At 37.8% G+C, this 18,503-nt stretch overlaps 7 protein-coding genes and 1 pseudogene across 10 annotated transcripts in view; all 8 read left to right on the top strand.

Moving 5' to 3' along the window:
• Positions 492–2,776, top strand: LOC104772483 (LAG1 longevity assurance homolog 3-like). 2 transcript variants are annotated; one of them, XM_010497093.2, is made up of 7 exons: positions 492–587; positions 669–902; positions 1,312–1,541; positions 1,631–1,786; positions 1,887–2,072; positions 2,165–2,349; positions 2,438–2,776. In XM_010497093.2, the coding sequence occupies exons 2-7, from the start codon at positions 759–761 to the stop codon at positions 2,467–2,469; spliced, it is 933 nt and encodes a 310-aa protein (XP_010495395.1). In that variant the 5' UTR covers positions 492–587; positions 669–758; the 3' UTR covers positions 2,470–2,776. The 2 variants fall into 2 exon arrangements, with proteins under 2 accessions (XP_010495395.1, XP_010495391.1); XM_010497089.1 differs by lacking the exon at positions 492–587 and having other exon boundaries at positions 596–902.
• On the top strand, positions 2,976–5,061 carry LOC104772473 (F-box/FBD/LRR-repeat protein At1g13570-like). Its single transcript, XM_010497084.2, has 4 exons — positions 2,976–3,164; positions 3,476–4,276; positions 4,361–4,519; positions 4,608–5,061. Exons 2-4 carry the CDS (start codon positions 3,476–3,478, stop codon positions 4,896–4,898), a joined length of 1,251 nt encoding a protein of 416 aa, XP_010495386.1. The 5' UTR covers positions 2,976–3,164; the 3' UTR covers positions 4,899–5,061.
• LOC104772426 (choline/ethanolaminephosphotransferase 1) lies at positions 5,350–9,025 on the top strand. Of its 2 annotated transcripts, none has more exons than XM_019243432.1 (19): positions 5,350–5,541; positions 5,782–5,927; positions 6,077–6,086; positions 6,181–6,231; positions 6,361–6,438; positions 6,531–6,606; positions 6,694–6,716; positions 6,801–6,901; positions 7,005–7,099; positions 7,252–7,320; positions 7,428–7,497; positions 7,726–7,789; positions 7,871–7,911; positions 8,003–8,087; positions 8,186–8,248; positions 8,339–8,397; positions 8,478–8,530; positions 8,618–8,690; positions 8,778–9,025. In XM_019243432.1, the coding sequence occupies exons 2-19, from the start codon at positions 5,791–5,793 to the stop codon at positions 8,797–8,799; spliced, it is 1,170 nt and encodes a 389-aa protein (XP_019098977.1). In that variant the 5' UTR covers positions 5,350–5,541; positions 5,782–5,790; the 3' UTR covers positions 8,800–9,025. The 2 variants fall into 2 exon arrangements, with proteins under 2 accessions (XP_019098977.1, XP_010495346.1); XM_010497044.2 differs by having other exon boundaries at positions 5,351–5,541; positions 5,779–5,927.
• LOC104778710 lies at positions 9,123–11,675 on the top strand. Its single transcript, XM_010503155.1, has 3 exons — positions 9,123–9,663; positions 9,850–10,475; positions 10,544–11,675. Exons 1-3 carry the CDS (start codon positions 9,347–9,349, stop codon positions 11,512–11,514), a joined length of 1,914 nt encoding a protein of 637 aa, XP_010501457.1. The 5' UTR covers positions 9,123–9,346; the 3' UTR covers positions 11,515–11,675.
• Positions 13,704–15,662, top strand: LOC104772451. 2 transcript variants are annotated; one of them, XM_019243433.1, is made up of 4 exons: positions 13,704–13,838; positions 14,054–14,297; positions 14,397–14,508; positions 14,640–15,656. In XM_019243433.1, the coding sequence occupies exons 2-4, from the start codon at positions 14,090–14,092 to the stop codon at positions 15,472–15,474; spliced, it is 1,155 nt and encodes a 384-aa protein (XP_019098978.1). In that variant the 5' UTR covers positions 13,704–13,838; positions 14,054–14,089; the 3' UTR covers positions 15,475–15,656. The 2 variants fall into 2 exon arrangements, with proteins under 2 accessions (XP_019098978.1, XP_019098979.1); XM_019243434.1 differs by lacking the exon at positions 13,704–13,838 and having other exon boundaries at positions 14,640–15,662.
• Positions 15,790–17,159, top strand: LOC104772458 (annotated as a pseudogene).
• Positions 17,245–17,516, top strand: LOC109130240. The gene is made up of 2 exons (XM_019239707.1): positions 17,245–17,261; positions 17,382–17,516. Exons 1-2 carry the CDS (start codon positions 17,245–17,247, stop codon positions 17,494–17,496), a joined length of 132 nt encoding a protein of 43 aa, XP_019095252.1. The 3' UTR covers positions 17,497–17,516.
• LOC104772466 overlaps positions 17,499–18,503 on the top strand; it is a gene marked incomplete in the record, with an annotated part of 1,809 nt that continues 804 nt past the window's right edge. The window contains 2 exon segments of the mRNA XM_019243435.1: positions 17,499–17,944; positions 18,023–18,489. Of these exon segments, the coding sequence (XP_019098980.1) occupies positions 17,616–17,944; positions 18,023–18,489 (796 nt within the window).

Genomic DNA, 18,503 nt, shown 5'->3' with positions numbered 1-18,503 from the left:
CCTGCACGAATATTGAATGAATCTAGGCTAAATGAATCTATACAAGACACATTAGCTAAGATGTTCGAAAACTTTTGTTCTTTTTAAAAGAAAGAACCATATAATTAAGTATTACAGTATAATCACCGACTGAACTAAAGAGCATGTGTGGACAAAAGCTTTAACGAGTGTGAAACACAATTATGAGCTAAATTAATTGAGATTCATACAGTATATTCTACTAATCATCCTTATAGTTTTTTTTTTTTTAAATCATTTTATCTCCTTAATCGGTGATAATTTCAAATCCTTATAGTTTGCTAATTATATCAAATCTCAGAAAAAAAGAGTAAACAAAACGAATCATTATTTTCATAATGTGATTCTTCCATGCAATAATGGATCCAGTTATATCAATTTCAAAAGAATATAATCAAATCCATTATTGGCCAGCTAAAAAGAAGATACAAGTACTAATTTATTTATTAACGCGTTGACAAAGTTGCAGACTTTTTTTTTTTTTTTTGACAGTAGAGGAGACTCTAAAGCAACGAGAAGGTTCAAAGTTCATCTTTTGCTTACTTGGAGCAAAGTTTTTTTTGATTCACGTAAGTTGGTAAGAGTCGATCAAATTTGGGGTAATAGTAGTACTTGAACACTAGCATTATAACTCCCCACACCTGAATCAGAACCCCAAAATAAAAAAAAAGGAGATCCCTTTTTTTTTTCCGGGAAGAAGAAAGCTTTCTGATTCATGTTAAAGAGAGGAAATTTCGGAGATGGGTTTGCTCGAATCGGTGAGATCAATATCAATCAATTGGGAACTCGAATCATCTCCGGTTTACCAAGATTTTCGTGTTCTTCCTCTTTTTGCTGTCTTCTTCCCTTCGATTCGTTTTCTCCTCGATAGATTCGTCTTCGAGGTAAATATTATTATAGAGAGAGATCCGTTTATAGATGATCTTGTGTGTGATGTGAATTGTTGCTGAAGGCACTTTTAAAAAGTGATTGTTTTTGTTTATGGGCTTTATCTTGATTGTTGTTGCTTCAGCTGAAAGTTTTTTAAAAAGCTTTACTAAAGAAGAATGATTGTAGTATCTGAAAGTTTCTCTTTTTGTGACTTTTGACAAGTGTTCAGTGTGTGTGAGAATGAATGTAGGTGTGTTGTGATGTTGATTGTGTTGTATTCTCTCTTTTGTTCTGCATCATTCATGTGTCTGCCTTTTTGGTTACTTTCAACTAGTGTTTGGAAAAGTTTCCTTTTTTATTTGTGGGTTTGTTCACTTCCTTTTTTTAACTTGAACTTTTGGATGATGGAATTGGTGTTTGTAGAAATTGGCAAAATATTTGATCTATGGAAAACATAGGCAGGATATGGGAGATGACACAACCGAGAGGAAGAAGAAGATCAGAAAATTTAAAGAATCGGCCTGGAAGTGTGTTTACTATCTATCAGCTGAGATTCTTGCTCTTTCTGTGACTTACAATGAGCCTTGGTTTATGAACACTAAATACTTTTGGGTTGGCCCTGGAGATCAGACTTGGCCTGATCAACAAACCAAGTAAGAATGTTTCCCAAGGCCTTACCTTTTTGTACCACAACTCTCGTTTTTGTAATTTCTTTGGAGATAATCTATCTACTCTAATGCAGGTTAAAGTTGAAGCTTTTGTATATGTTTGTGGCTGGGTTCTATACATACTCCATCTTTGCTATGGTTTTCTGGGAAACGAGGCGTTCTGATTTTGGAGTTTCAATGGGTCATCATATCGCCACCCTTATTCTTATCGTCCTCTCATACATAGCTAGGTATGCTTCCATTGTCACATCCTATTTCTATGCTGAGAAACTAGATTTAATTTCCTTTTGGTCCACATTGTTTTGATCTATCTATCTTGTTTCGGTATAGCTTCTCCCGTGTTGGCTCTGTTGTTCTGGCACTTCACGACGCCAGTGATGTGTTTCTTGAAGTGGGGAAAATGTCTAAATATAGTGGAGCTGAAAGAGTTGCGAGCATTTCATTCATTCTTTTCGTTTTGTCTTGGATCATTCTCCGACTCATTTACTATCCCTTTTGGATCCTATGGAGCACCAGGTTTGTATATATTATTGATGTACTTCCTCACAGTTAGTTGTCCTCCAAATGTATGCCCCCTTATTATTTATGTATTACATATTTTGTCTCAGCTATGAAGTAGTTTTGGAGCTGGATAAGGATAAGCACCCAATTGAAGGACCAATTTACTACTACATGTTCAACACTCTCCTCTATTGCTTGCTTGTGCTCCACATTTACTGGTGGGTTTTGATGTATCGGATGCTTGTGAAACAAATACAAGATAGAGGCAAGCTTAGCGAAGATGTCAGATCTGGTAAGAACTGGATTACAGAATCAGATGTTTCACACCATCCAGGTTAAGAAGAAACCCTCAAGGTTGTTTTTGTTTTTTGTTTTTGTAGATTCTGAAGGTGAAGAAGAACACGAAGACTGATTTGATTGATCACAAAAGTAGTAACTTTCGTCTGGTTAATATGACATGTAAAAGCACAGCGTTACCTATTAACATGTTCAGATTCTTTTGCCGACATGAGTCTCCAATCTCCAAACATTGGACCAACTCATAGTACAGATGGATTTAGGATCTCTCATTCTTAATGATTTGGAATTCGGTTAACATCGAAAATTATAGTTGTATTGATTTGTATGTAGTCTGAAACAAACTCCAGATCTTTGTTTATTGTATTGTATTCAATTCTCGTTTTGGATCACTCACCATTCATAATAAAATATCTAACTAATTCATGCTTCTTACAATGCTATCATTGGCTTCAATGCCATTGTCATTTTTTATCTTCAACCTCCGAAGCAATTTGATTGGCGTGCGTAATGCTGTAATGTATCGTCTAGGACAAAATAAATAAATAAAATACAATATAGTTTAGTTATGTAATGTAACGCGCGGTCTTTGAGGCGAGATTAGGAAGATAAAACATTGACCAACCGGCAAACGCAACCTTAAAACGCAAAAGTAACGAAATGAAAAATGTAGTAAAACGATGACGAGAGCAAAATCAGCGATCTTCTCTGCTAATTTCTCCATCTCTCTATTTGAACTTCACCGATCAAGTCAGCCACCGCTCGACAAAACCAGATAAAGGAGACAACAACAACGACAACAAAAAAAAGGTTCAGTCTTTTTTCTCTAAATTATATTTCTCTGGGTTACCAAAATTTCGAGTTTTTGGTTTAGTTGCATTGCAAGAAAAATCGCAATCTATGTCTCTTTCCTTGATCAAAGGTGGGTTCTTTTTCAATCTTTTTGTGATTTTTATCCAAGAGAGGTGATCACTGATTAGGGTTTTAAGGTTCTGAAGGGGTTTTGTGGGAATTGGATTTTGTTTGAGGTCAATTTCTTAAAAAATTTCTGGGTTTGAAATCAAAATGCATGTTTGTAATGAGCATTGATTGTGAATTTTGTATGTGTTATTCATGTTTAGATGGGTGAATTCCCAGATTTCATAAGCGATCTACCTCAAAGCATAATTGAGAATATCCTGACTCGTCTTTCGATTAGAGAGGCGATAAGAACAAGTGTGTTATCTAGCAGATGGAGATATAAATGGTCTACACTCACTGATCTCGTCTTTGATGAGAAATGTGTCTCTCCTTCTACTGACCGTTGCGTTGTTGAGACCAATCTTGTCAGATTTGTGACCGGAGTGCTTCTCCTTCACCAAGGACCTATCCATAAGTTTCAGCTCTCTACTTCTTTCTTGCAATGCCGTCCTGATATTGATCAGTGGTTGCTTTTTCTTTCGAGGAATGGAATTAAGGAGCTTGTTCTTGAGTTAGGTGAAGGAGAGTTCAGGGCTCCTTCTTGTCTCTTCAACTGTTTGAAACTGACACGTTTGGAGTTATGTCATTGCGAGTTTGATCCTCCTCGGTGTTTCAAAGGGTTTTCGTCTCTCAAGAGTTTAAACCTTCACCAGATCCTTGTTGCTCCTGAGGTGATTGAGAGTCTGATCTCTGGATGTCCGCTTCTAGAGTTCTTGTCTTTGTCTTACTTTGACAGTTTGGTTTTGAGTATATCTGCTCCGAATCTCATGTACTTGTATCTAGACGGCGAGTTCAAAGACATTTTCCTTGAGAATACTCCCAAGCTAGTTGCAATATCGGTTTCAATGTACATGCATGAGGATGTTACTGATTTTGAGCAGAGTTCTGATTATAATCTTGTTAAGTTCCTTGGAGGTGTGCCCCTTCTTGAGAAGCTCGTTGGTTATATCTACTTTACAAAGGTAACTTCCCTTCACCTTAGAACTTTAGGAGACATTATCGTTATCAATAAAAGTTATATATGTATCCCCGTTCTTTGATTTCAGTATTTGAGCATAGGAGATGACCCGGGAAGGCTTCCAATTACTTACATTCATCTTAAGACTATAGAACTATACCAAGTAAGTTTTGAAGATGCTAATGAAGTACTAGTTCTTCTTCGTTTGGTCACTCACTCTCCCAACCTTAAAGAGCTCAAAGTCTCGGTATGTTAACTCTCTCTTTCAAAAGTTTCGTAAATGTGGCCACAAAATTGCTATTCTCCAAATTCATCATCTTATGTTATCTTTGTAGGCTTCACCAATCCAACTTTTTCCTCTTGAAGAAGAAGGTTTTGACCTTTTCGAAAGAGATTACTTCGACTACCAACTCCCGAGACTCGAAACCGTGAAGATGACAGACGTCTCTGGGATAAGAAATGAGTTGGAATTTATCAGATTCTTGCTGGGAACTTCTCCAGTTTTGGAGACAGTCATTGTATCATCGAGTTTAACAGATAAAGATGCGAAAATGGATATGGTTGTCGAATTGCTCAGGTATCCGCGTGTTTCTCCTCAAGCTCAGTTCCTCTTCCTTCAAGATTGAATCTGACTCTCCTTCTCTCTCTTTATTGTTACCATTTATGAACATGCTTTGTATATGATTGTGGATAAAATGACAAAACTGTTGAATCCACAAGAGTAAAACTTTAATGTAATTTGACCAAAGATGGTACAAAGAGTTTCTAATAGTTGTTGATATTTACTTCTTTCTCATTTGTTTATACTCCAAAGATTAAACATCACCGTCAATTGTTTTGTCATTCAAGTAATGTTGGACATTTGTTTTGCATCGTTAATAAGTTAAGGCACACAAGTCTAACTAACATTAAAGTATTGCATTACAACAACATCAACATTGCATGTCCGATCTTGCAACTTTGTTGATGTCGGCTTTAGAAAGATATTTTTATTTGTGAATGAAAAAAAAGAAAATAATAATCAAAATGAAAAAAGGGGAATATAGTTTACACGTGTGGGAAACGCGGAAGAAACGCGGAAGAAACGCAAAGCCCTCTCCTCTCTCTCTTTTTAGCTTCTGGTCCTCTCGTCCCGCTTCGCCGTTGCTATAGGGAAATAGAGAGAGAGATTACGTCTCTCTCTTTGTCTCTTTCTTTCTCTTTTTGAGACAACCGAGACGAGAAAGGCTCGTAATCTGATTTTGCCGCCAAGAACAACCGGACCGTCTCGTAAGTTACTCTTCTCTGTAGCAAAAAAGATCCAAAATTCACTCAAATCTCGAATGTACCGTCTTAGTTCCGAGCAAAGTTTTGTTCTTTTGTAGATGGGTTATGCTCGTTTTGTTGATTTTTAGCGTTTAGGGAATGTAAAAAGTGCTAGTGAGATATTCAAGATCCATGCTTTAGTGTCGTGTAGTTTGAATTTTGACACTAACATTATTTTGGGAATCTTGTTTTGTGAATCAGGAGTAGATAATAATGGGTTACATAGGAGCTCATGGTGTAGCAGCTCTTCATAGGTACAAATACAGTGGAGTTGATCACTCTTATCTCGCCAAATACGTGCTTCAACCTTTTTGGACTCGATTTGTCAAAGTCTTCCCTCTATGGATGCCGTAAGTGTATCTGTTTGATGCTATTTCGCTTAGTATATAAAAAAGTCTCCTTTTAGTTTTACTTATTGAGGTTATCTCCTGACTTATGTTTTTACTCTGCTTGTCTTTTCATGTGTGTTTCTCTGTTACTGCCTTTGAACCATATCCAGACCAAACATGGTATAAGTAATTCCTTCTTTGTCCATTTTAGGTTATGTGGTATGATCAATAGGCTCGAGTTAACGACTTCTGGCTTTGTGTTTTTGCCTCGCAGATAACGCTAATGGGGTTTATGTTTCTAGTCACATCTTCCCTGCTAGGCTATGTGAGTCATGATTCATTGATGTCTTGTTCTTTAGTCTCTTTAAGTGTTTGGTTGCTTTCCTGTTTATAAACATTTCCTCTGTCTGCATATGGATTTGATTTTGAAGACTCTTTTCTTTATATGTCTTAGATATATTCACCTCAGTTGGATTCTCCGCCTCCACGATGGGTTCACTTCGCACATGGTTTACTTCTATTCTTGTATCAGGTCTGCGCCTCTCTCTTTTCAGAAGTTAACTTTCTTAGCTGCTTGTGAAGGAGCTTTAAGTTTTTTCCTGACACATTTTGAGCTTTTATTAGACATTTGATGCGGTTGATGGGAAGCAAGCAAGAAGGACAAATTCCTCTAGCCCCCTTGGAGAGCTTTTCGATCATGGTGAATTATTTTTCCCATGTTCCTCCTTTGATTATCTGTCTTCAGTTTGTTTTTAGATTTTTTCTGACATGTGTTCCAATATTGCAGGTTGTGATGCACTTGCTTGTGCGGTATGAAATTAACAATGCTGTTATCTTTTTTTCCTATTTATCACTCATCCTGGATTCGTGCTGAAGGTTTTGCAATGAAAACAGTTTGAAGCCATGGCATTTGGAAGCACCGCAATGTGTGGAAGAGATACTTTCTGGTTCTGGGTTATTTCAGCTATTCCGTTTTATGGAGCTACATGGGAACAGTAAGTACTGCCTGCAACTTCTTATGTCTTATAAAACATCAATATTTTGTGTAAAATTGTTTTTAGAGATTACTAATACATTTCCTTCCTTACCCTTCTCTAGCTATTTCACAAACACACTTATTCTTCCTGTTATCAATGGGCCTACAGAGGGTCTTGCACTTATATTTGTCAGCCACTTCTTCACAGCCATTGTTGGTATGCTTCTTTCTTTTCTACAATTCTTGAAAATTTCACCCATATTTAAAATGCTTGGACAATCTGTAATCAACTCATTACAGTCCAAATTCTTTCTAGACTTGGGTTTGGTCTTTACTTCAACTCGATCGTTTTTTTTTCCTTGTCTGAAGGTGCTGAATGGTGGGCTCAGCAGTTGGGGCAGTCCATACCATTGTTTAGTTGGGTGCCATTTGTGAATGGTAAAATATCTCCGGCATTGCTTTTCCTACAATTTTTCTTGCTGCGATACTTTCTTGATTTCATTATAAAAGTTTGTTTTTGAGCTCTTGATTGTTCTGTGTTTTAGAGATCCAAACTTCTAGAGCAGTGCTATACATGATGATCGCTTTTGCTGTTATACCAACTGTTGCATTCAAGTAAGTCTTTCAAACTTTTAACAGTCGATATAGAAATTTTAAACCTTTGTGATAAAATAGATTCAAAAAAAGAACTTACTTTTTTCACATGATTCTGTATTTCTTTCTCAACAATGAAAGTTGTGATATAATTGAAAAAGCATATCCTCGAGTGTTCAACTAGAGTTCTTTCAAGTTGTGAAGGTTGTGGTTTCTAAGCTGATTCATATGCGGTTGTGTTTTTTTCAGTGTGTCAAATGTCTACAAAGTTGTTCAATCAAGACAAGGAAGCATGGTGTTGGCATTAGCTATGGTAATCGCCTAACTACCAATTGATTTACAGTTACTTATTTTATGTTGCAGGATTAATGTTCTGTTTAAATCTTGTTTTCAGTTGTATCCCTTCGTTGTCCTGCTTGGAGGGGTTTTGATATGGTAAAGTCTTGTTTTCTTCTCTTTTGAAAAGACCACACAATCTTACTCCCTCTTAATCATTGAAGATTAATATGGATCCTATTTCTTCCAGGGATTACTTGTCTCCAATCAATCTCATAGCAACGTACCCTCACTTAGTTGTACTCGGAACTGGACTTGCATTTGGATTTCTAGTGGTATGTGTTGATCTAAATCTCTCTAAGTTAGATCAATATTACAATCATTACGAAAAAGGTTTTAAGAGAACATAAGTATCTTTGTTTTTCTCTTTCAGGGAAGGATGATTCTTGCTCACTTGTGTGATGAGCCAAAAGGACTGAAAACAAACATGTGCATGGTAAGTTTGATAACTTTTTCTTTCGCCAATTCTTCATCTTACTGGTTCTGGAAATGCAATCTTATGAAATCTTTTGACTCAAAAATGCAGTCTCTACTCTATCTTCCTTTTGCACTTGCAAATGCTCTAACCGCGAGACTGAATGCTGGGTATGTTTCTCTCTTTACATTTCCCCCCACAAAGCTCATCCCTTATTTGTCTTAAACACTAGAGAAACTTCATATTCCAGGGTTCCTCTAGTCGACGAAGTATGGGTTCTTCTTGGCTACTGCATATTCACAGGTTTGCTCCTAAAGAGAAGAAACAAAACCTGATTTAGCTATTCATTTTTCGCACTCTAAACCATCTTTTGTATTTGATGCATAACAGTGTCATTATACTTGCACTTTGCAACATCGGTCATTCATGAGATCACTGAAGCTCTTGGAATCTACTGCTTCAGGTGAAAATTTTGGGTTAAAAAAGGTCAATATATTTGTTTTGAAAACATAATAAATTTTTATATCCATCTGTTCTTGCTATTCCACAGGATCACGCGTAAAGAAGCTTGAAAAGGAACCTTAAAGGGTAATGGCATTATCGTAATGCGTTTTTTGTGTGGACCGTTGGATCGATATGGACCTGTTTGGATCGGTGATGTATTTCTTCTTTATCATTGTTGTCTTTGTTTGATCGGGATAGGTGAATTTATGTAGAACTTAGTGTAATGTTCTAGTTTTGGCTTTACGCATGGGAAAAATACGAAAACTTTCTTGAAATATTAAGAAAATTATATTAGTTGAACATTCAGGAGAACATACCGAGTTTTCCAAGCCTGGATTAGGAATTGGTTGACTTTTGACTTTTTATAAGACGACTACAAAGAGTTCGATAAAGAAAGCATAGTGTATGTTCTCTCGCATTTAAAAAACCCTATAGAAGTTATACATTGAGTTCCTATTTCCTAACATCACACCAAAACATTGAACTTGGGAGAAGACTCATATCTGAAAGTCAAGGCATAACTTTAACCAACCAAAAGTCAACATATTTCAAGAACCTATAAAAAAATGTACATCAACATTGTTTACAAAAATCATAGAAGTAAAACACAACATAATGTATGTCACAAGGCGTTTATCGGAATACCGGAAGAACCCCTCGGAACTCAAGAAACCTCCACCGGAAGGTCCAAACTCCGGTGTACTTGTGATTCAAGATGAAGAGTCGTTGACCACTTGTTGCTTTGGTTTCTGCTACGAGATTTTCCTCAGAGGATTACCGTTTCCACAGAATGCAGCGTTGACCGTGAGACGCGACGATGGTGGACAGAACAATACTGTTCATCGTGATCCTGTTGTGTTCATACCTGTTCTTGGTCAACCTCTATCTTCTAACCGTTATTACACTTATGAACGGTGCGGGTTCTATTCAAGGTATGACTATAACTATTTCTTATGATATTATAATCTTGCCATATAGACTTTAGGCATGACATTTAGGTTTGGTGTAATTTGACAAGATTTTTTCATATCGAAGTTATTTTTGTCATTTAACAATTCAGATGCCAAATGTGTTTTGAAAATCTCAATTAGGAAACGCTTGAATTTTTTGGTTTGCAGAGAATCATCTAATAGTAATGAAAGAGAGGTGGAGAGAGTCACATGCTGCTTCTGCATTAAATTTAACCATGTCCATAGGTCTAAGAAACCACAACCAGATCCTTATGACATTCACCAGCAAGTCGTGATCACAACTAACTCATCGTATTCCCGTTGTTACTATTACGCAAAGCCCGTTGCTCCTAATGCTTTGCTACCTGTATCCCTAATGAGACAAGGCTGGACGATAGAAAACTCGACTTCTACCCTACAAGACTTCAATCTCATAGATGACGCAAAGGGTCTTAACGTAGAGCTTCGTTCTAAGCTTCCCGGTCTTGATATGAACGTTGTCGTAGGGAAATGGTACGTCCCTTTCATATTTGTCAAGGAAGGAGACATAGTAGATCAAGTGAAGATATCAATGTATTACAACATGACGCTTCATCAAAGGTGGGAAGAGGTTTTTGTCTACGAGAATGTTGACAATGATAAAGCCTGTGTTGAGGTTGTTGTTGATGTTGATCTTGAACTCCAAGTGACTAACGTTGAGGGACAAAAGATTAATATAAAAACAACAAAAGTGGATGCTAAAGGTATAGTTTGGTTCCATGTTAAAGATCAAGAAGGACAAGACAAGAAGATAGGTCTAAGGTCTGNAATCTTGCCATATAGACTTTAGGCATGACATTTAGGTTTGGTGTAATTTGACAAGATTTTTTCATATCGAAGTTATTTTTGTCATTTAACAATTCAGATGCCAAATGTGTTTTGAAAATCTCAATTAGGAAACGCTTGAATTTTTTGGTTTGCAGAGAATCATCTAATAGTAATGAAAGAGAGGTGGAGAGAGTCACATGCTGCTTCTGCATTAAATTTAACCATGTCCATAGGTCTAAGAAACCACAACCAGATCCTTATGACATTCACCAGCAAGTCGTGATCACAACTAACTCATCGTATTCCCGTTGTTACTATTACGCAAAGCCCGTTGCTCCTAATGCTTTGCTACCTGTATCCCTAATGAGACAAGGCTGGACGATAGAAAACTCGACTTCTACCCTACAAGACTTCAATCTCATAGATGACGCAAAGGGTCTTAACGTAGAGCTTCGTTCTAAGCTTCCCGGTCTTGATATGAACGTTGTCGTAGGGAAATGGTACGTCCCTTTCATATTTGTCAAGGAAGGAGACATAGTAGATCAAGTGAAGATATCAATGTATTACAACATGACGCTTCATCAAAGGTGGGAAGAGGTTTTTGTCTACGAGAATGTTGACAATGATAAAGCCTGTGTTGAGGTTGTTGTTGATGTTGATCTTGAACTCCAAGTGACTAACGTTGAGGGACAAAAGATTAATATAAAAACAACAAAAGTGGATGCTAAAGGTATAGTTTGGTTCCATGTTAAAGATCAAGAAGGACAAGACAAGAAGATAGGTCTAAGGTCTGTGGTTGTAGAGAGGATGGAAAGCGAAGAGAAGAGTTTCGGGTGGAAGAAGATAGACGGAAACAGAGTGAAGGTGAAGAGAGTTGATCGGTTCGAAGGCGGTGGTTCATCGCAATGGAAGAGTTATAAATGTTATGTATTGGTTGAGAGATTTGAATTGAAGAGAATGGATGGGACTTCGGTATTGACATATGAGTTTAGACATGCTGATAAGTTGAGGACTATTCAATATTGATTTTTTTTTTTTTTTCTTTTCTTTCTGAAACGTTGACTTGAGTTTCTCTTTCTATTTTTTTTTACGCTTATTTTATTTTATTTTTTACGCTGAATTGATGACCTGTAATTGTAAAATTGTAACAAAGTGTAAGCTCTATTTAAATGAATATATAAAATTGAGTTTTTTATCAACACAAAAAAAAAAAAAAGAGACCTTTTTGATTCAGGAACGTGAGAAACCTATAATCCGCCGGAGGAGGTAACGATGTCTCTCTGCCGGAAGATTCATAGTTCAGGTAGACTGGCTCGTGGGTCAGACCCAGATTCGAAAACCCTAATTGAAGAAGAAGAACTCAATGGCTCAGACGTTTTCGTCAGGCACGATACAAGAGAAAAAGCAGGCAGCTTTGGGTCCTAATTTGTCTTGGCAGCTCGATGAAGAACGGTACAATCGATCTTGGCAGCTTTTTGTAAAAATCTCTCCTTGGCTACTCAATCAAGAACGACACTATAATAGAAATATATTTTCCGAAGCCGCTGGTGCGTTTTCTAGTGATTTAAGAGGCTGGTCTTATAGGATTCTTGTTGTTTCTGCCACAACGAGACTTTGCTATTCGTAACAGATGACCCATGTCGATTTCTTGAAAGTTTTGAAACCCTTTGGTTTGAAAATGTATGGTTGTTGCCTGGAATCGGGTACTACAATGGGAAGTTTAGTTAGAGTGTTGTTGTTGCGTTGAATACTTGACTGCTGAGTGATGATGCAATAAGGTGTGGACAGAATCTTCATGATGCAGAGTGGGTGTCATGATACAGAGTTGGCAGAGACTTTGTTTATCTTATTTTAGAGACACTTGAGGAGAGGTGACATTAGGGTAGGCCTAAGATCTTTATCAAGTAAGTTTCCTTGAAGTTTCCTACAACGAGCCATCTTGAAAAGTCAAGTCACCTTGTCAATTGCTCTTCTAAGGAGTTGTTTTGTCTATAATATAGGGTCAAGTTTTTCTCCAACTCCCACAACTCTATTTGGTTTACTGTGAAAAATGTACATTACAAGGCGTTTGTCAGAGTACCGGAGGAATCCAGCAGAGCTAACACGGCCCCCTCCTGAAGGTCCAAACTCTGGAATTTTGGTAATCCAAGACCAAGACTCATATAGACGGGCTACATGCTGCTTCAGCTCGTGGTTGGTGTTGGACACTTGTCTAAATAATTTGCCATTGCCGCAAAATCTTAAGCTAGCAGTCACGTTCAATATCGGAGGGGATGACGCTACTCGCGACCCAGTTATGTTCATTCCTGTTCTTGATAAGCCTCTTTCTTCAAACTGTTATTACGCTATTAAACGACATGGGAAGCATTCAGGGTATGAATTTGAATCCGCAAAATCTATTCTTTCTTCTTTTATATAACCATAAATGTTTATAAATCTTTGGTGTCATTGCAGTAAAGCGGCTGGTAGTGCGAAAGAGGAAGATCCTTTGGTCACCTCCTGCTTTTGTATCAAGCAAGTTGCTGAAGCTAAACACAAACAGCTAGATCCTTTTGACATATACCAACAATTCGAGATCCATCAAAAGAATCCATCTTCACGTAAGCGTTATTATTACGCAACATCTGTTGCTCCTGACGGGGTTCCACCATGGTTTCTCAGGAATAGAGAGTGGAATGTTGAATGCTTGAGGTCCCAAGACTTTAAACTGACAGATGATGCAAAAGGAGTCAACACAGAGCTTCGTTCCGAGCTTCCCAATCTTGGTATGAGCACTGTGGTTGGGAAGTGGTATGTCCCGTTCATATTCGTGAAAGAAAGAGACGCAAAGGATCAGATCAAGAATTCGATGTATTACAGCATGACTCTTGAACAAAGATGGGAAGAAGTTTTTTCTTGTGATGACGACAAAAGTGAGAAGCGTGATGTTGTATTTGATGTACAAGGAGAGACAGAAGTTGTTAAGCTTGAGGGACAAGAAGAGATTGAAAGAGGTGTGGAAGCAAACGGGTTTGTGTGGTTTGGGGTTGGAGATGAAAAGATTGGTTTAGGATCAGTTGTTGTTGAGAGAATGAAATGGGAAGAAGAGAGATTTGGGTGGACAAGCAAAGGTGACCAGGAGCAAGCAATGGCGGGTAAGAAATTGAAGAAATCAAAAGATGGTAGCTTTTGGACAAGTTATCAGTGTTATGTTCTGATAGAGAGATTTGTGTTGAAGAGGATGGATGGGAGTTTGGTCTTAACATATGAATTTACTCACGTCGATAAGGTCAAAACCAAATGGGATTAAGTAGTTTCTCACATAACGAATCTGCAAAAGCATTCTCAATCTCAATGACATGAATCCATTGGTCAGTGTGATTATTGTATTTGATTATTTATCTAAAGCCTTTTTCAATAAAATATTGAGATTTCTCTGTGTTCTTGGAACTCATCCACAGGAGATTCTGACAAATGTTTAAGTCAACTTTCAGATTGGGTCAAATGTCATATTATTTATAAACACTAGCTTAGTAAACTTCCTTGCACGTTCTTATGATCCTTTGTTTTATATAAACCATGACAGGTTAGAAGATCTTAAGTAAGAAAGAATCAAGAAGAGATGTATGTGACAAAGCGTTTGTCTGAATACCAAAGAAACCCGTCAGAGCTAACATTGCTTCCAACGGAAGGTCCAAACTCCGGCGTATTGGTGATTCAAGACGAAGAGTCACAGCCTACATGCTGTTTTGGCAAATGCTTTGACTGTGATCTCAATGGTTTGCCGTTTCCTCAGAACACAAAAGTCACCGTCAAATACCAAATTGGAAGTTAGTTATTTTTCTGTTAACTCCTTAACTATATCTTTTCCAAACTTGTTCCTTTACTCTGTTTCTGTTTCTTATTTGCGGTTTGTTTTCAATATATAGCCGGAGATGACAGAATTGTCTTGCTTGACCGAGTCGCGCTCATCCCTGTTCTTCATCAGCCACCTTCCTCCAATCATTACTACGTAATAAGGCGAAGCGGGAAACACACAGGGTGATTTTCTACCTTGATGTGTATTTAGCTGTTGGATGGTTATGTAACTTCAAAATCTTGAATCTTTCTTATGCATAGTAATTCGAAACGTGTAATCTTCTGCATAGGATTTACTTCTTTCAATTTTGCAGTGAAGCATGTGTTAGTGCAAAAGAAGGGGACAGAGCTTCTTGTTGCATTTGCTTTACTTATGTCTCTAATGCTACGCCAAGGCCTCTTGATCCTTTTGATATATACCAACAATTTGAGATACATCAAAAAGGATCATCAACACAGAAGTTCTTCGCTACATCTGTTGCTTCAGATGGGATACCACCTCGGTTCCTAAGGAGAAAAGGTTGGGCGGTTTCTTTCTCGTCTTCCCAAGACTATGGTTTGATTGATGATGCAAAGGGTGTAGATGTAAAGCTTCGTTATGAGCTTCCTGATATCTATAAGGGCGTTGTAGTTGGGAAATGGTATGTTCCGTTCTTGTTTGTAAAGGAAGGAGATGCAAAAGATCAGATGAAGAAATTCATGTATTACAGCGTGACCCTTCACCAACGATTTGAAGAGGTTTTCTTCTGCCAAAACGTCGACAATAAACATTGTGAGGTTGTAGTGGATGTGGAGGTGGAAACGGAAGTGGTTAAGCTTGAAGGAGAGAAGATTGCAAGTGAGACAAAAGGTGTGGATTCAGATGGAGTTGTCTGGTTTAATGTCTCAGTGACTGAGAAGATAGGTCTTGGCTCTGTGGTCTTGGAGAGAATGAAATGGGAAGAGGAGAGGTTCGGGTGGTCGAAGAAAGGCGATCAGATGAAGTCTAGCATTAAGAGATCTGAGAAATTTGAAGGCGGTGGACCGCATTGGAAGAGTTTTAGATGCTATGTATTGGTAGAGACCTTTGAATTGAAGAGAACTGATGGGAGTTTGGTATTGACGTATGAGTTTAGACATGTTGATAAGTTGAAGAGCAAGTGGGATTGAGTTTATTTCAGCTTCTTTGTGCGTTACGTGTGTGCAACTTATGGTGTGTTCATTTAATGAAAGCTTTCTGCAAGTTCATGTGTTTGATTCTAGAACATCCCAATCTTGTAAGTTTATTAAATTGTTTGAATGATTCTCCATTGACAGGTTTTTAAAACCAAGTCAAGCTCATAACTTTTGAATTTTAACTTGTAAAAAGAGTCTTTAAACAATAACTTGTAAAATTTGCGTATGACTTTATCCTCCCAATACGTGGTGCTATACTTCTATATATAAACATATCACGTCTTTAGATTTCTAATCAGTCACCTGAAAGATTCTGAATTCAAGATGTATGTTACAAGGCATCTCTCCGAATACCAGGGAAACTCAACACAAACGTTGCCGGAAGGTCCAAACACCGGCGTACTTGTGATTCAAGATGAAGAGTCAAAGCCGACTTGTTGCTTCGGTACTTGCTATGATGGTGAACTTAGAGGCCTACCGTTCCCACAGAACGCGAAGCTAACTGTGACTTACAGAACCGGAACTGGAAAAACAGTAGCAGTTACCATGATCCGGTTTTGTTCATTCCTGTTCTTGATCAGCCTTATTCTTCGAACCGTTATTATGTCATTCAACGACGTGGGAAGCACTTAGGGTATGACCACAAATCTTAGAGCTCATACCTAGCCTGCACAAAAGGGTGTATACATAAATAAATAAACTAATATTCTTCTTGTAATTTTCTTATTGCAGAGGAGCTTCAGCAAGTGCAAAAGAGGACGACACAGTCCCCTGCTGCTTTTGCTTTAGCTATGTTCCTGAAGTTAAGCCACAAGAAGCAGATCCTTATGACATGTATCAGCAATTCCAGATCCACCAACGCCCAATATCATCTCGATACTACACTGCCACTTCTGTTGCCCCTGATGGCATACCACCAAAGTTCCTTAAGAGAGAGTATTGGACCGTTGGGTACTCGAACTCCCAAGACTTTGGTTTGACAGATGATGCAAAGGGGATTAATACTAAGCTTCGTTCCGAGCTGCCCAACAATGTGAATTCAAGTGTTGTGTTAGGGAAATGGTATGCCCCTTTCATATTCGTGAAGAAAGAAACGCAAAAGATCAGGTCAAGAGCTCAACTTATTACAGCATGACGCTTAAACAAAGATGGGAAGAGGTTTACTCATGCGAAAACGTTAATAACAACGAGAAAAGAGGAGATCAGGTTGTTCTTGATGTTGACGTAGAAACAAAAGTGGTGAAGCTTGAGGGACAAGAAACTATTACGAGAGAGACTATAGGTGGTGGATTTGTTTGGTTTAGTGTCTTAGGGGATGAGAGAGAGGACAAAAAGATAGGTCTTGGGTCTGTTGTTGTGGAGAGGATGAAATGGGAAGAAGAAAGGTTTGGGTGGTTAAACAAAGGTGAAAGATCCAACATTAATAGATCAGAGATATACGAAGGCGGTTCATCACATTGGAAGAGTTATCGATGTTACGTGTTGAAAGAGAGCTTTGAATTGAAGAGAATGGATGGGAGTTTGGTGGTGACATATGAGTTTAAAGATGTTGACAAGTTAAAGAGTAAGTGGGATTGAGTTTCATAATTCATCGTTTGTGCAGTTTCTTTGTGTGCATGTCATCTTTTGGTCCAATAATTAATTTGGTAATAAGTTTATGCAAGTTCATGTAAACTCAAGATCGCATTTATATATATTTCATGTAATAAAACTCAATTTAAATGAAATCTAAGTTTGATTGCTTAACATTACGTACCCTTCATGATGTATTTGTTGACCTCGTAGGCTCGTAGCAAAGTAGAGATCACAGCTTTGAGTCTTTGAGAATTAATTAAAACCTAAATTATATACGAAAAACTTGTTAATCAAGTTAATAAATTGTCACATACTCTGCATTACAGGTCTTTGCATAAAGTCAAATCAAAAGGCAAAGACTTCTATGCCTTTTTATGCTATTGTATAAAGACACTTGATACCGTAACAGCCTCCCAAGAAATTTTCCTACAACGTGATTAGATTCTAACATCAAAAAGTCAAATCTATTCTACAAAGAATTTGCTTAATCATAAGCCTATAAAGATGAAACAGAGCTCCTTCTCCAAGTATTATCACCATCACAAGAACCAAATTTTAAGATGTATGTTACAAGGCTTTTATCTGAATACCAGAAGAACCCATCGGAGCTGAAACTGCTTCCACCAGAAGGTCCAAACTCCGGCATAATGGTGATTCAAGACGAAGAATCACAGGCCACTTGCTGCTTTGGTTCTTGCTACGAAGGTAGACTTAAAGGCTTGCCGTTTCCACAAAACGTGAAGCTCGCAGCAACATATAGCAGTGGAGGAGGAGGAGCAGGAGGAGGAAGCCAGACACATCGTACCCCTGTTGTGTTCATCCCTGTTCTTGATCAACCATTGTCTTCGAACCGTTATTATGTTATACAAAGACGTGGAAAGCATACTGGGTAATTATTACTTGTCATTTCAAAATTTTCATAAGATATATAGCACAGCCTAAAATATTGAGTTAATTGTGATTACAGGAAAGCATCTGCAAGTGCAAAAGAAGAAGAGAGAGTTTCAAGCTGCTGTTGCTTTACCTATGTTCCTGAAGCTAAGCCACAACAAGCAGATCCGTATGACATATACCAACAATTCGAGATTCATCAAAGCCGGCCATCATCTCTCTTTTACTCTGCCACTTCTGTTGCTTCCGATGGTGTGCCACCAGATTACCTTAAGAGAAAAGGTTGGTCGGTCAGTTACTCGACTTCAGAAGACTCACGAGACTTTAGTCTAAGAGATGATGCGAAAGGGATTAACACAAAGCTTCGCTTAGACTCAGAGCTTACTAGTTTAGGTAAGAGTGTTGTGGTAGGGAAATGGTATGTTCCTTTCATATTTGTGATGGAAGGAGATGTAAAAGATCAAATGAAGAAATCAACGTTTTACAGCTTGACGCTTAAGCAAAGGTGGGAAGAAGTTTTCTTCTGCGAAAACATTGGCAATGAACATTCTGAGGTT

This window comes from Camelina sativa, chromosome 3 (genome assembly GCF_000633955.1).
Source record: "Camelina sativa cultivar DH55 chromosome 3, Cs, whole genome shotgun sequence".
Lineage (NCBI taxonomy): Eukaryota > Viridiplantae > Streptophyta > Magnoliopsida > Brassicales > Brassicaceae > Camelina > Camelina sativa.
The sequence above is the reverse complement of the archived record's forward strand: the minus strand, read 5'-3'. Positions and strand labels throughout refer to the sequence as shown.

Bases quoted from the DNA above. Each gene is read 5' to 3' on its own strand.
- LOC104778710 (XM_010503155.1), top strand. From the start codon at position 9,347: ATGTATGTCACAAGGCGTTTATCGGAATACCGGAAGAACCCCTCGGAA. The intron at 9,664-9,849 runs GTATGACTATAA...TTTGGTTTGCAG, and splicing joins CGGTGCGGGTTCTATTCAAG to AGAATCATCTAATAGTAATG. The intron at 10,476-10,543 runs GTCTAAGGTCTG...TAATTTGACAAG, and splicing joins AGGACAAGACAAGAAGATAG to ATTTTTTCATATCGAAGTTA.
- LOC104772451 (XM_019243434.1), top strand. From the start codon at position 14,090: ATGTATGTGACAAAGCGTTTGTCTGAATACCAAAGAAACCCGTCAGAG. The intron at 14,298-14,396 runs GTTAGTTATTTT...TTCAATATATAG, and splicing joins CGTCAAATACCAAATTGGAA to CCGGAGATGACAGAATTGTC. The intron at 14,509-14,639 runs GTGATTTTCTAC...TCAATTTTGCAG, and splicing joins CGAAGCGGGAAACACACAGG to TGAAGCATGTGTTAGTGCAA.
- LOC104772473 (XM_010497084.2), top strand. From the start codon at position 3,476: ATGGGTGAATTCCCAGATTTCATAAGCGATCTACCTCAAAGCATAATT. The intron at 4,277-4,360 runs GTAACTTCCCTT...CTTTGATTTCAG, and splicing joins GTTATATCTACTTTACAAAG to TATTTGAGCATAGGAGATGA. The intron at 4,520-4,607 runs GTATGTTAACTC...TTATCTTTGTAG, and splicing joins TTAAAGAGCTCAAAGTCTCG to GCTTCACCAATCCAACTTTT.
- LOC104772426 (XM_019243432.1), top strand. From the start codon at position 5,791: ATGGGTTACATAGGAGCTCATGGTGTAGCAGCTCTTCATAGGTACAAA. The intron at 7,321-7,427 runs GTAAAATATCTC...TCTGTGTTTTAG, and splicing joins TTGGGTGCCATTTGTGAATG to AGATCCAAACTTCTAGAGCA. The intron at 7,790-7,870 runs GTAATCGCCTAA...TCTTGTTTTCAG, and splicing joins TGGTGTTGGCATTAGCTATG to TTGTATCCCTTCGTTGTCCT.
- LOC104772483 (XM_010497093.2), top strand. From the start codon at position 759: ATGGGTTTGCTCGAATCGGTGAGATCAATATCAATCAATTGGGAACTC. The intron at 1,542-1,630 runs GTAAGAATGTTT...ACTCTAATGCAG, and splicing joins TGGCCTGATCAACAAACCAA to GTTAAAGTTGAAGCTTTTGT. The intron at 1,787-1,886 runs GTATGCTTCCAT...GTTTCGGTATAG, and splicing joins GTCCTCTCATACATAGCTAG to CTTCTCCCGTGTTGGCTCTG.